The sequence below is a fragment of the Misgurnus anguillicaudatus genome, chromosome 14 (genome assembly GCF_027580225.2).
Source record: "Misgurnus anguillicaudatus chromosome 14, ASM2758022v2, whole genome shotgun sequence".
Taxonomy (NCBI): domain Eukaryota; kingdom Metazoa; phylum Chordata; class Actinopteri; order Cypriniformes; family Cobitidae; genus Misgurnus; species Misgurnus anguillicaudatus.
Window position 1 is genome coordinate 30,562,134 of NC_073350.2, and position 15,910 is coordinate 30,578,043.

At 36.4% G+C, this 15,910-nt stretch overlaps 1 protein-coding gene across 16 annotated transcripts in view; it reads right to left on the bottom strand.

Moving 5' to 3' along the window:
- Positions 1–15,910, bottom strand: part of cacna1da (calcium channel, voltage-dependent, L type, alpha 1D subunit, a) — an 89,587-nt gene that overhangs the window by 35,635 nt on the left and 38,042 nt on the right. For 7 of the 16 annotated variants that reach the window (XM_073876256.1, XM_073876259.1, XM_073876251.1 and 4 more), the window contains 15 exons: positions 15,521–15,641; positions 14,367–14,457; positions 14,239–14,272; positions 14,137–14,167; positions 13,917–14,043; positions 13,425–13,554; positions 10,014–10,073; positions 9,879–9,938; positions 4,522–4,628; positions 4,116–4,203; positions 3,921–4,028; positions 3,760–3,812; positions 3,531–3,677; positions 2,133–2,334; positions 72–230 (listed from right to left, as the gene is read on the bottom strand). In XM_073876256.1, coding sequence (XP_073732357.1) covers positions 72–230; positions 2,133–2,334; positions 3,531–3,677; positions 3,760–3,812; positions 3,921–4,028; positions 4,116–4,203; positions 4,522–4,628; positions 9,879–9,938; positions 10,014–10,073; positions 13,425–13,554; positions 13,917–14,043; positions 14,137–14,167; positions 14,239–14,272; positions 14,367–14,457; positions 15,521–15,641 — 1,518 coding nt within the window. The remainder of the gene's footprint in view (positions 1–71; positions 231–2,132; positions 2,335–3,530; positions 3,678–3,759; positions 3,813–3,920; positions 4,029–4,115; positions 4,204–4,521; positions 4,629–9,878; positions 9,939–10,013; positions 10,074–13,424; positions 13,555–13,916; positions 14,044–14,136; positions 14,168–14,238; positions 14,273–14,366; positions 14,458–15,520; positions 15,642–15,910) is intronic. The other 9 variants (XM_073876260.1, XM_073876258.1, XM_073876254.1 and 6 more) reach the window with 2 other exon arrangements.

A 15,910-nucleotide genomic window follows, 5' to 3' on the forward strand; every position in this document is an offset into this window, starting at 1 on the left:
GCTTTGCAACAGTGCATATTGTGAAAAGTGCTACAGAAATATAATTAAATTAAATATATATAAAAGCGCACCTGGACTGCGAGACAGATGGTGTTGAGTAAAATCAGGACGAACATGATGTACTCGAAACCGGTGGAGTTCACCACATACCAGAACTTATACTGATATGGGTTCTTCGGGATGTACCGCCTGAGAGGACGCGCTTTCAATGCGTACTCCACACACTGACGCTACACGACAAAACAGAGAGAAAGACTTTTTTATCTTCTAAATATGACTAAACTGATCCAGTTACACATTTAAAGCGGACATTTCATAAGACTTTTTTAATATGTAAAATACATCTTTCGTGTCCCCAGAGTATATATATAAAGTTTTAGTTCAAAATAACATATAGATGATTTATTATAAAATGTTAAAATTGCTACCTTGTAGGTTTGAGCAAAGTGCCGTTTTTGGGTGTGTCCTTTTAAATGCAAATGAGCTGATCTTTGCACTAAATGGCAGTGCTATTGTTGGTTAGTGCAGATTAAGGGGCGGTATTATCCCCTTCTGACATCACAAGGGGAGCCAAATTTTAAATTACCTATTTTTTACATGCTTGCAGAAAATGATTTACCAAAACTAAGTTACTGGGTTGATCTTTTTCACATTTTCTAAGTTGGGGACCCAATTATAGCACTTAAACATGGAAAAAGTCACGATTATCATGATATGTCCCTTTAAGACATTTAAAATTACATTTGGCAGATGTTTATTCAAGTGACTGATACATTTGTCATTGTACAGTGTGTGTACCACAGGAATCAAACCCATTTTTACATCATCTGAAAGCTGAACAACTAATATTTGGCCGAGATAGAACTATTTGAAAATCTGGAATCTGAGGGTTCAAAAAATCAAAACACTCCTCTTTAAATTTGTACAAGTCCTTAGCAACACACATTACTAATGAAAAATAAATTTTTGTATTTACGGCAGGAAATTTACAAAATATCTTCATGATCTTTATTTAATATCCCAATGATTTTTGGCACAAAAAATTATAATTATGACCAATACAATGTATTTTTGGCTATTGCTACAAATGAAGAGTTTGGTTCCAAAACGCAATAAATCCATTTTGACTGATTTCGGTAAAAAAAATTCTTTACCAAGAAAGTGACCAGATGAAAACCACTATTTTTGTTACAAACTTTCACATAGCATTTTTAGGTTATAATAACATTAAAAATTCAAATCCATAATTTGATTTTTAAAGATTTATTATTATAATAATTTTTTCCGCAAAGTGCAATAAATCTGCATAAAAAATAAAGCTGAACTTTTTTGACAGCGATCAGCTGTAAAATGTTTTGGTCCAGCTCTATTTTTGTTGACTTCCAGTAAAATAATGTAAAGTTTTTCATAAGATCCACTGGGGTCAATGTGTTAGCATGACAGAAGCTAGATGTTGTCGGGAGAACAAGCAACAGCCGGCATTTTTCCTTCACTCAAGTGCCTCTCAAGTTATTAGATTTTGATGGCTTACATTTTTTCCCCGTTACAAAAACACACCACAGGTTTATCAATGCCATCAAAATTACTATTTTGTTTTTGTTTGTTGGTTGATCACGAATTACAAAGTAGATGAGGGAAACTAGGATTCTGTGTGTATTCAAAGCGCTGCCATTAATGTTTACAATGCGTGGAATGGTGCGCTGTGATTGGTTGAGCGGATTTATTGCATTCTGCAGACAAGGAGGACTGGTATTTATCACGTTTTGGGAAAAAGGAAGAAAAGATGAGAATAGCACAGCATAAATCGGATTTTGCGTAAAATGAAGAATTGACTTTTTAATACTGACCTGGAACAATACTGACTTTGGCAGTAACTATCGCGTTTAACTAACTCTTCAAATACGCCTGTGCAACTTATAACTTGGTTTTCTGGTCCAGGGTCACATATATGTATAAAATATACAGTACAGACTACACATAAAACTCTATTGATGTGTTTTAAACCTAGCAAGTTGTTTTGCAGCCATCTTACACACTGCTGTGCTACCATTAAATCTTCAGAAAAGGTTAATTTCAGAAGCATATGATGCCTAAAACTGCTGCCAGGGTACCCCAGCAGGTATTTCTCTCACCTGGTTTTTGTCCAGTTCACAGTTTTTATATTCCTTCTCTCCCTGCTCCTGAAAGGTCACGATGACGAAACCAACAAAGATGTTCATCATGAAGAAGGCGATGATGATGATGTAAATAATGAAGAAGATGGAAATCTCCACACGGTAGTTGTAGATCGGGCCCATGTTCTCACGGTTGGAGTCGATGGCTTTGTACAACAACCTTAAGACGGATAATGAGAAGAAGTTAACATAGAATAAGACAGCTGAGGAAATATTGTCCTTCAAGTCAGTGACAGAAGGCCAATTTGTTTTCAATCATTTGAAGTACTTTAGACTTTTATTCAGACTTTGTCAATGAGTGTGTGTGTGTGTGTGTGTGTGTGTGTGTGTGTGTGTCAGCTGTGCGAGACTGAGCCAAATGAGTGTGTTAAAGTAACAGTAACACTTAGTGTGTTGTTGTAATTACAGGGACATGGTGATACTGTTGCCAGTGAGTTACCAGCAGTGTGAATACAAGCAAAAAAATGTCAAAAACACGAATTTCTGCCGTTTTCTTGAACAGAAACTTAACAGTTCAGGTAAAGACAAAACAATTTAACGTTTGTTTTTCACTATTCACTTTATTTGTTTTTCAACATTTATTGTTTGTTTGATTCATAACTGATCTGAGATGTGGCTTTCTGTAAATATACTTTAAAACAATATGTTTTGTACTGTGAAAAGCACTATAAAAATAATAATATATGATATATGGTTGCATTAAGATGTACATATATTGTAATATCCTGTCTATATTAAGTTGCATATTAATATGCATAAGGTTTAATTCCACAATATAGTGGATTTATATAAATATGTAGGGGTGCGCATGGCAAGGTTGAGCGTTTAGCTTTTCCGGTATTTTTTCATGCTGCCAAAAGACGATCTCCCGCAAATTATTGTAAATGTAAAATGTTTTTTTCGGTTTCTAAGTTGAGTGTGTAAGATACCAAATCCAATGCTATGACATATTAATAAGTGTCTTGTTGACTAAAACACATTATCGTTTTGAAATATGACTGCAGCTCTTAGCAACTTTTTTTGGTGGGCTTGAAAATATTTTGACCCAGCGGGGTTAATTGTAACGTCGTGTTACAACTAACCCATCAGCACTTACGATATGAAAACCACTAACATTAGCTTAATTCTTGCCGTTGTTTAAAATAGGCTACACACAAATGATTGCTGGCTGACAACAAAATAAATGTGCCTGTCTTATCAAAAATTGTGTGTCAAATTTATTTTTGTTCACATCTTTAATATTGATTGAATAAGGTCACATCAAAGATTAAAATCATAATGAAATTAACAAGATGTATATACTGTATAAGGTTTGACTCTTTGGATTTATATAAAGATGAACTGTAAGACACTTACGCTGGCCAGCCTTCAAACGTGGACACTGTGAACAGAGCCATCATGGCCATGAGCACGTTATCAAAGTTGAAATCGCTGTTGTGCCAGTGACGCTTCTGAATGATTGGCTGGTTCACATCCCCTTCCTTATACAAGATATAAGTTCCCCTAAGACACACAAAAAACCTCTTGCCTTTACTCTTATTACTACTGTATGGATTTGCTATGATGGTATGATGACTAGACTGACTTGCACTCCTCTGGACTTGATTTGGCTTCATCGTTGCAGCGATAAAACTTCCCCTAAAAATTAAAAAGTATATCATACCTTGCATATACTTATGTGTGTTATATACAGTACATACATACACTTACATACAATAACCCACAAGTTTGTACATTACAGCTCACCTTGAAGAGCTGTACACCAATGCAGGCGAACATGAACTGCAGTAGTGTGGTGACAATCATGATGTTACCAATAGTCCTGATGGCCACAAACACACACTGGACCACATGCTGCAGAAGACAAGGGATAAAGGTCAGAGGTTATCAGACACAATAGAAATCTGCACTATATATTTAAAATAAAGTGACAGGTCAAACCTTTAGTCCTTTAGCTCGGTTGATGGCTCTGAGCGGACGCAGCACCCTCAAAACTCTCAAGATTTTCACCACTGAGATGGCAGATGATCTGGAAAGGACAGAACAGACTTCATGGATCAACTGGCTTAACTATAAACATTTTGCTGGTAAAAAGCAAGGTGATGCTTGTGCACCAGCTAGACCAACATCAAACCAACAAGTTCTTCCAAATTCCAATTATAATGGCTACACTATGCACATTAATGTTAATGCTACATTTCCTACATTTTCTAATATTAGTTATTTAAATATAATTGAGATTTCCTGGATTACGAAAAAGCAATTTCTAACCATATGCAAATTTCCTCAATGGAAATACTTGTTGATCTAAGCTGGTCTTTTAGCAAGGAATATACTCTTCACTCACTGAATACCAAAGGAGACCAGAGACACACCAACCACCAGCAAATCCAGCAGATTAAAGTAGTTCCTGCAGAACGCCCCCTTGTGGAGAAACGCACCATACGTGGTCATCTACGAAAAAAGATTAACGGGTCAAGATTTGGTTCAAGGTATTTGAGGACAAACACAAAACAACCAAACACTCTCTTCGAACAGAAAACACACTCTCATACCCTGCGTCCGAAATCGCATACTGTGACAGTACGTACTAAATTAGATGAAGCACATACTCATCGACTGTTAAAAAAGTTATGTTCAATATAGTATATATATTTGGACGTACTACAGTCGCCATGTTGATAGATCACGTGACATACGTCATCATTACAACAAGTGAGTTGTTAACTTGGATGATGTTAAAGAGTTAGTTCCCCCAAAATTAAAATTTGATCATAAATCACTTACCCTTGTATCGTTCTTTACCACCAAATCCTTCGATTGTCCTTTCGATTTCTTGATGAAAACCGGAAGGTTTATGAGTGTCCCATATAGACTGCGGTTTTATTTTTCCAATCAAAAAGGTCCATGTTCCATCAGTAGTTCAATATTAAAGGATTACTCCACTTTCATAAAAATAAAATCCCGATAATTTACTCACCCCCATGTCATCCAAGTTGTTTATGTCTTTATTTGTTTAATTTAGAAGAACCTAAGTTTTTTTGAGGAAAACATTTTAGGAGTTCTCAATTTATTAGACTTTAGTGGATCCCAACAGTTTACAGTTAAATGCTGTTTAAAATAGCGGTTTCAACACAGCTTCAATCAATCCAAAATGAGGCACAAGGGTTTTATCTAGAAAAATACAAAATAAGCACTTTTAAACCACAACTTCTCGTCTTGCACTAGCCGTGTGACGCACAAGCGCGACCTTACGTAATTGCGTAAGCATTTCGAAAGGTCACGCGTCACATATGTAAAAACGCACATTTGCGACACAAAGACATGAATTAGTATCATTTCACATAGAACAATGTCGGAATGGTCTTCTTTCTTCACACTTTGTATACGACATGCGTGACCTTTCGACATGCTCACGCAATTACATAAGGCCGTGCTGGTGCATCACACGGCTAGTGCAAGACGAAAAGTTGACTATCGTTTCGATAGATAAGACCCTTGTGACTCGTTTGGGATCATTTAGAGTCCTTTGAAGCTACGTTGATACAGCAATTTTAAACTGCATTGAAACTGTAAACTGTTGAGGTCCAATAAAGTCTACATTCATAAAAAATCCTGAAATGTATTCCTCCAAAAAAAAAAAAAATTCTTCTCAACTGAACAACGAAAGACACCAACACCCTGGATGACATGGGGGTGAGAAAACCATCATGATTCATTTCTCTTATAAAAGTGGAGTACTCCTTTAACATTATGAAGCAACGAGAACACTTTTGTGCACAAAGAAAACAAAACAAACAATTTTATTGAACAATTTGTTCTCCTCGTTGGTTGTTCAGAGCGTGTTGACAAGAAGACTAAGGCGCATGCTGCTGACGTGACCTGCTCACGTAGTTGCCAGCGTAATGACACAGAATACGCTGGCAAGTAATTTGTGCATAAATTTTAAGTATTGTTTACAAAGATTGCATAATAATTATTTTAATTATTTACATAATAATTGCTTAAAAAAAAAACGTTGGCAAACTACGTTAGCAGGTCACATCAGCACAGCAGTATGCGCTGTAGTCTGCTCGTGAACATGCACTGAACGACCAAGAAGGAGAACAAATTGTTGAATAAAATCAAAATCGTTTGTTTGTTTTTTAGTGTGCACAAAAGTGTTAGCGTCATTCATAGTATTAGTTAGTAGTAGTAGTAGGTCTTCCGAATTTGGACATAACACACGCATCGCCTACTGCTTTTTGCCCATTATAAAGTACGAAAGTATGCGGTTTCGGACGCAGCGATACACCCACAAACAGACATAAACAAACATATGCACTCCTTATATCACTCTTTTTAAGGGTGGCGTGTAAAAAGAGTTAAGCTAAAAGTGAATTTCTAATGCTACTGTAACTCCGCCAAACCCTCACGGCTTTATCAACATGAATGTAGTAGTAAGCTCTGTTTCACAATCCGCCACTAGGTGCAAGGCAATAAAACATGCTGTTTGTTGCCCAGCTTCAAAAGAAGCTTAACATTCAGAAGAAACACAGATACAGAGCAAGAGAATAAGAAAAGAGGAAAATAACAAAGAAAGACAAAAGAGCGAAGGTAAGAGTAGAGAGTTGCCAACCGTTTCATATAATAAAAAATGTCAGGGAACACAATCCAAACACCTAAACAACCAATAACCTTTTAGAATATGAATATTATTACTAATAATAATTCTAAATACTGTTAATTGTTAATAATAAGTATTATTATTGTTTAATATACAGTAGGCTCCACCCCTCCCATGGTACTGCAGAAGATAAGTGGTTTTGGAGAATGAATGGATATTATTAAATTTTGTACAATAAATCTGATATTATATGGCACCATATTTATTAAAGGGGACATTTCACAAGACTTTTTTTAAAATGTGAAATAAATCTTTGGTGTCCCCAGTGTACATGTGTGACGTTTTAGCTCAAAATACCATAGAGGTTACCATAGAGACTTTATTATAACATGTTAATATTGCCACTTTGTAGGTGTGAGCAAAAATGTGCCAATTTTGGGCATTTCATTTAAAAGCAAATTAGCTGATATCTGCACTAAATGGCAGTGCCGTGGTTGTATAGTGCAGATAAAGGGGCGGTAATATCCCCTTCTGACATCACAAGGGGAGCTAAAATTCAATTATCTTTTTTCTAACATGCTTACTGGGTTGTTCTTGTTCACATTTTCTAGGATGACAGAATCACTGGGGACCCAATTATAGCACTTAAAGGTGCAGTGTGTCAATTTTAGCGGCATCTAGTGGTAAGGTTGCAAATTGCAAACAACAGCTCAGTTCACAGCTCAGCCCTTGCTTCTGAAATGCATAGAGAAGCTACGGTAGCCGACACAGGACAAACATGTCATTGTTGGAGACAACTTGATAAAAAGGTTTGTTGTCCATTAAGAGCTTCTGTAGAAACATGGTGGCACAAAATGGCGTCTTCCATGTGAGGAGACCCTATGTGTATGTAGATAAAAACGTCTCATTCAAAGTAATAAAAACATAACGGCTCATTATGAAACGTCTTTATTCACCCCTGATAGTATAGTTTTGCATATAATTTTGCATTTCTGTCAAGAGATCCTGCTAAAAATTACACACTGCACCTTTAACGTGTAAAAAGTCAGATTTTCATGATATGTCGCCTTTAAGGGAGCATTGTGTAACTTTAAGAAACATCCCTTGAAAGAAATGCAATACAATTAACATAACTATATTTTCAGTGTTGTATAAAGACCATACAAAATGACCGGTATTATTTTTATTACCTCAGAATAAGCCATATTTTTTCAACATACACCGCGAGTCCCCTTACATCGAAGTCCCCATTTCGCGTCACTATGTTTCTACAGTAGCCCTAAACGGACAAACTGATCTTTAGAGTGTGTTTTCTCATTACGTTTGCTATAGACGATGTGTTTGTCCTGAGGCGGCTAGCGTAGCTTCTCTATGCGTTTCCGTTTCTAAAGGGAGGAGTGAGCCGTGGACTGAGCCTTTGGGTGCAATTCACATCTCACCACTAGTTGCCGCTAAAACTCTACATAATGGACCTTTAACACTTTTGCATACAATGTTCTATGTTAAAAATCACAGATTAGAATAAAAAAGTTCCCCAAAAACACAAAACGAACACCAAGTCCAGCTGTTGAAAGTTCACATGTACGCTATAGTAACTTTACTCGCTTACTTTTATGTTTTTATCTGTTTACTCGTAAGGACATCTCCAATAAATTTTAGTACTTGAATCTGTCAGTCAGCTGTTTGTGGTTTAGTTCAAAATATTGTAACGTCACCCAACACCAATGGTAAATTTGAATAGATGGGTGTTATACATATAGTAACGAGAAGAAGAGTCCTTATTTATAAAAAAAAAGTTGGCAACCCTTAAAGAAAGTAAGAGTCAGAAAGAAAGAGATCCTAATGTATATATTAGGCGATCTGAAATGAGAACTTTCCTTACTGTCACATTCATGCGAGCCATTTCAATCTTAAAAACATTCCAGCCTGTTCCCTCAGCAAGATTTCAGATTGATAACAGGGATAAAAGCTCTTACTACAACTTCATATTCAGCAAAATCAAAATCAAAACCATGAATGCAAAGGCTAAATGCATACGAACACAGATCCATCCAGACACCACAAAGACAAGCAGGGAGAGTACACTTGACTGCTGATCTGAGACCAGTTATGGTTAATTTGGACAATTTTAAAAGGGTAATAATTTACAAAGCTTTGTACTGTACGAAGCATGTTTAAGTACACGCTGGTTCATGATCAGCCCTTAAGACGAATTTATTAAACAAAAGGCTATGTTTAGTATAATATAGTAGTTTACTTTTTACCACAAATACATTTACTGTTTACTCCCTAGTGTTATTATTTATCCGTGGCACAGTATTATTTCATTATGTGTGTCATTATGGGATAAAATAGTTAAACAGGTGTTAAATGCATATTTATATGCTTTTATCCATAACATCTTACAGTACATTCAGGGTTGCTTCCTTAGAATCGAACCCATGATCTTGGTGTTGATAGCGGTCTGCCAACTGAGCCAACATTTGACCTGAAAACTGGCATACAGTGCACAGCATACATTATACATAATACTGTGATATACTATTCCAAACATAGCCAGAGAGCCAATAACTAAAGGTGTGCTGCCCCCTGTGGTTCTGGAGGTCACATTGCATTGATATGCACTCAGTTAAAGGGGATTGAACCATGTTGTGTCCAAGCATGGTTGGTTTTGCCCCCTCTTTTATGGACTGGGTACAAGCCAATCGGATATGAAGTCATGAGAGAGACAGCATTGTTTTAATTTCACAAAGAGTTGCAATGTTTCAGCAATGTTTTATCATTTCAATTTGTTACTCAGATCCTTTAAGCTACACGGACACATCCCGTCTGGTTCCTCCGCATATCTTCCTTAACCTCGCACCATCGAGCTTAAACTATCGCCCTACCATAAAAAAACAGGCGTAAACCTGACAACTCTTGTGCTGCGTGTGTGTGTGTTTGATGATGAAGATGTGCTTTCATGTCTTAGTCATTTAGTAAAAGAGGTGCCATGGTTAAAAATAAAGATAAAGAAAAGAGATTCATCAAGCCAAGTAAATGCTGAAGTAGTAGGTGACACACAGTGAGGTAATGCAGCCTGTGTGCCTATATGTTACCTTTAACACGATCTCAAATGTAAACATACTAGTGAAGACATAATCTGCATAGCCTAGGACCTGGAATAAACCAGACGATTACAACGTTACTGCACATACACCAACACAACACAGGGCACAGGGCAGGACGTTTACCTTCAACATGATCTCTACAGTAAAGATAGCAGTGAAGGCATAGTCAAAGTAACCAAGTATCTGCAAAGAGCAACGTAAATGTTTAACAAAGTTATTAAAAATACCATAATTTATATGAAAATACACTTTTTTTAACTCAATGTATATATGTGTTCTTTATCAGTTATACCAAGGTGTGTGCTATGTTTCAGAGAAGAAAGTTTTCATTAGTATGAAAGAAAAAGTTAGAACATGTATAATACAAGACCAAGAAAGTTATATTCACAGTTTATATCATGTATCAATACGTTTCACTTGTTAAATCATTAAAGGAATATTCAAACCAAAATTCAAATTATTTTACGCAACCTCAAGCCATTTTAGGTGTATATGACACTTTTTTCTTTCAGCCAAACACAGTCAGAGTTATATTTAAGCAATATCGCTCGAGTAGGAGTGTGATATAGCTCTATATCATCACGGCTGTAATTAGGCCAGAGGCACGAGGCCGAGAGCGATATTGCTTTTATACAACAGTTCGACGGCACACATTTGAAAAACGAAAACTAGAAAACAACAACGGAGTAATTTTAAAAGCCTCTTTGTTTGAGAACTACTTCTTCCGCCACGGATTTGAGGGCGGCCAGAATGACAGGTAACACTTTCGGCTGCTTTGAATCTCATATTAACTCAATGGATGGATTCGCCGTTTTTAAATATTACAATTTCTTGGTCACAAAGTGTAGTTTTAAGATTAGTTCAGTCGAGAATATATATGTATTATATTTAAATCTACAGACGATTAGTAAAGATAGCGCCTGTTTGAACGTTTGCTTAGTGAGATTCGGTACGTATGAGAACCAAAGCATGAGCGGACGTCAGTGTTCACTCGCCCCGCTGACCACCACCCTCTCTGGGCTACATCTCTGACAGGGATTCCCTGGCTCTCATGTTGGCCTGATTAGATCAAATCAGCAGTATTTGGTGTCATGATGAAACTATTACTTGTTTTCTTATTCATATTTAGTGTCTTTTGTGTTGTTATTGTTTTGGCGCGAGGTCAAAGTTAATAAAACTATACTTCTATAATGTTACTATTGGTTTACCATTTCATCTTAACGCGCTACGAGCACTTGGCTATTATTAGACTTCGTTCTTGTCAGTACTATATAAAACTGTTTTTTATAAGTGTCAGAGAGATGTTTTTACACGATGCTTATAAATATACCAGTTGTGATATCTCATAACATGTTTTAATAGTCACGTCGCGATTATATAAATGATCAATGTCCACATTTAAAAGCTGCGGTGCTTACCTGCAGTTCCACGGTGTTTTCGCGTTCTGATAAGAGATATAGCTCCAGAAAAAAATGAGTGTTTACATTCCTCTTTCCAAGTGTTAATCGTCCACACGATGTGACAAGACATTAATCCCATTAAGTTTAACGTAACATCCAAGAGCGCTGATCTTTGACGGAATAATAACTTCTGATAATTTGGGATTCACAGACTTATTTACGAGCTAGTGAACTAATGAGACACACGGAGAGTGATTCAAAACAGAGCGTTTGTGTGTGGGTGCAGTTTTTCCATTCAGAGATGAGCCTGTTTAGAGGACCTCCATTCACTAGGTGGCGGAATGATTCGAAAGGTGAAGCGGTTACTGTGCCGTTATCAGTAGAATATTTGCACGCCTCTTAGCCAATCAGATTCGAGAACCAGAAAGAACTGTTGTATAATAAATAATATCCTGACTCTTTTCTACTTCATAAAAACACGTTAATTCCAGCCTCAGGTCATTCAGGAATACCGGTTTGTTGGCAGAATCCATTAAGAGAGAAAAAATGCAAATTTCTCTTACAATGTTTCTTTACAAAACCCATCGCTTTAATTCAAAAGAGACATTTAACTCTTTCCACGGCAGCATTTTTTATGATTTTCACAAAAATGTAATACCTTCCAGAAAATGTTCTTCTTTAACTCTATCCCCGCCATTGACAAGTTAACTCGTCATTTAGAGAAAACGCTTTCCTGCCAATGACAAATTTTTCCGGCAATCCACAATATCACTACTATTCACTTGATTGCGCTTTTACCCAACTTATGCAACCAGGAAGCAACCCTGCCCACAAACAGTTCAGACGCATCGTGTGTTTTGATCATCGCTGTGAATAGGATTTCTATTAGAAGTCTTTCACAAAAACAAAGTTATCTCAGCTTTTGGCTCAAAATTTGGTCTTTTTGAAGAAACCTACCCATATTTGAGAGGGGATTAAAAAGAGACCAAATGAAGGTCGGTGAAACTTTTTTTTTCGAAAGCAGATCACATGTTCTTTTTTTTATATGTTTTATGTATATGTTAAAAAAAATTGGAAGGTATTAAACCATTTGTGAAAATCATAAAAAAATATTTAAACATACAATATATCACATGAAAGAACAGACTTCACATTTCATCTTCATTTGTTCTCTTTTTATCACCTGAAATATGGGTAGGTTTCTTTAATAATACAAAATTTTGAGCAAAAAGCTGAGATAATTGCATTTTTTTGAAGGACTTTTGATAGAGATCAGATTCAGAGCGATGATCAAAACAACAAGGTTGCTTCAGGGTTTTATAAGTAGGGTAAGAGCGTCACCTGGTGGATAATAGCGGAAATACAGATTGTGGGAAAAACTTATCATTGGCAGGGAAGTGTTTTCTTTTAATTGACGAGTTAACTCGTCGATGGCAGGGAAAGAGTTAATAACAGTATGAATTTTGATAGATAAATGGATGCACTTTTTGCAGCCTTAAAAATGGGGCACTGTCAGTGTCCAATGCTATTATAAAGTTGAAAATTATTAAATACAACTCTGATTGTGTTTGAGTGAAAGAAGAAGATGGTTTGAGGATGAGTAAAATATGAGCTTATTTTAATTTTAGGGTAAACTATTCCTTTAAGTATAGATGAAACTTATAATATCTGCATACAAATTTAAAGGAGACATTTCACAAGACTTTTTAAGACTGTCCCCAAAGTATGTATGTCAAGTTCTAACTCAAAATATCATATAGATAATTTATTATAAGAGGTTAAAATTGGCACTTTGTAGGTGTGAGCAAAAATGCACTAAATGGCAGTGCTGAGGTTGGATAGTACAGATTAAGGGGCGGTATTATCCCCTTCTGACATCACGGGGAGACAAATTTCAATGACCTACTTTTTTACTGGGTTGTTCTTTTTCACATTTTCTAGAAAGAAGCACTGGGGACCCAATTATAGCACTTAAACATGGAAAAAGTCAGATTTTATGATATGTCCCCTTTAAACAAGATGGTTTACTTGATATGACAAAATAATTTACAGACATTAATGGTCAATCTTGACATTTATCATCTGTTAGGATGATAGTTTGTACCTTGGGGTTGTGCATATATGATGTACTTACAATGTTGCGGAAAGAGAAGTTTCTGATTGGATCCTCTGCTGCCAAGGAGGCGGAGCTTAGCATGATGAAGACCAGAATAAGATTGGTGAAGATGTGATGGTTTATCAGTTTGTGACATGCAACTCGAAATCTATAGAGAGAGAAAGATAAATATTTGTGGGAATCTCCAAGGTCCAACATTTAAAAATTCAACACAAATCATGGTTTAGGTTGCAAACAAAAAAACTAAATTTAGCATGTTACAAGTTTCTCATTTATGGTTAAAGAAAGCAAACAGACACACATTTCTGGCTTTATGGCTTCTATAACTACATACATTTTACATAAACAACAATAATAGATATTTATGATCATTACATCTTTCAATCCACCTGTCATGAACACGTGTGGCACAAAGATTTGTTACTGAACCTGTGTGTGCTGTATAAACACACCGCTTTAAAAATGATGAAATAGCCCATGCAATGCCTGTGCAATGAAAGTGACACATACGGGTTTGTGTTGCTAAAGATGAAGAACGCACTGCCCTCTGGGATTGGAGTGATTTTCTCCTTCTTAACAAGCTCTGAGATCTGTGGGCGGGGTCCTGCTGGAACGTCCGCATCCTCTTCATCCTCCTCTGCGACAAGGACACGGCGATCATGAAACATCATGATCTAAAAATACTAAACCTCACAAATCATACACATATTCGCATACTGTAGTTTATTACCTGCATTGTCCTTCTCATCATCCTCTCCAGCCTGAAGAAAAAAACCAAAGCTGATAAATCCAGCTACATAAACAGAAATACGCACAAACGCACACTACTAACCTTGACATCATCTTCAATTTCGTCAATTTCATCCCTTAAAAAAGAACAAGGAAACAAAGATGGTGAAAAAAGCAAAAACGCGCAGTCTGTCTGCCATAAATGACCTCTACACAGGTTCAATCGGTTACCCTTTCTTCTTATCATCCGGGTCTGTGTTCAGAGACTCTGCGTCCGCCAGGTTATCCACAGCGATAGCCAAGAACACATTCAGAAGAATGTCTAGATAACAGTGAGTTAAGAAAAACAACCTGATATATAAGCAAAAATGGGGAACACAAAACCTATTACTGTATATGTTTGGCACTGGAAACCAATCTCATGTGTTATCATGTGTAATCATCTGTCATCATATGCCATTACAAACAGCATCTCTGAACACTAAGGAGATATTTATGGATATGAAACAACAAAGTAAAAAATGTTTAGAACAGAGAAGCAGAAATATATATAAATTTTGTATGCAACCCCACTGGGGGACCACCGGCCCCACACATTGTGAAGATATGCACTACTGTCGAACAATGCCTCTGCCATGTAGTGCACTCTTAAGAAAAATGGTTCTTCAAAGGTTCTGAAATGATGGTAAAGGTTCTAAATAAAACCATTTTTCTTAAAGGGGACAGAGAATGAAAAAATATTTTTACCTTGTCTTTGTTGAATACCCACATTCACAAACATACAAAAAGTGCTAAACATGCAAAACATCTCAGTTTTATAGAAAATCCTCTTTTAGAAATGTCAGCCAGAAAACGGACCAATCTGAAAAACTGATGCTTATGACATCACAGGCATCTAACTGCCCCTCCACTTTAAAATAATTGGCTACATTTTGGCAGCAAAGTCAGCCAATCAGTAATGAGATTGCAAGTTAAGCCAGTAGGGGGAGCCAAATACGTGCAAAACCACTTGTTTAAAATCCCCCACCCTAATAGAGCTATCTGAGAGAGGTTTTTAGTTTTAGGAAGCTTCTAAGGCATTACAGACCCCCCCAAATTTTTTTTGTCTACATGTCACATCACAGAACAAGGATAAATACTCCGTTCAATCATTCTATGTCACCTTTAAGAGTGTGGTTATTGCCTGAATGAGGTGATAACAGGACAGTAATAATTTTTTGATCCATAGGAAACATCTAAGAGACTCAAACTACCATCTTTTTATTTAAATCTCACACACTTTTATATTGACATTAACCATTAATCTACAATTAGCTGCAGCATTAGGTACCACCAGTTTCCTACTTCACACATTAAGACATATCTTTGTCTGATGAAAAGGATACAGTTTCCACAGATAAAGAGGATGATAAAGTAGATGCAAACGATCATTCCAGATGACGATGGCCCACCATACGCCATAATGCCATCATACATGACGGCGTTCCAGTCTTCTCCGGTTAGGATCTAAAAAACAGGAGCAAATAGACTCAAGAGACATAAACACAATACTGTACGGTTTAATTGATGTCATAAAAACACACTTAGTCCAATCCTTCATGTTGTCTAAAGCTAGGTGAATATGCAAATTTCTCATTTCACCGCCAGACATTTTTTGAAAAGTTGCCCGCCAGCATTTTTTATGATTTTCACAAAATTTTCACAAAATGAGTTCCAGGGAAATTTTCTTCTTTAAATATATATAAACATACAAATATATCAAATGAAAGAACAAA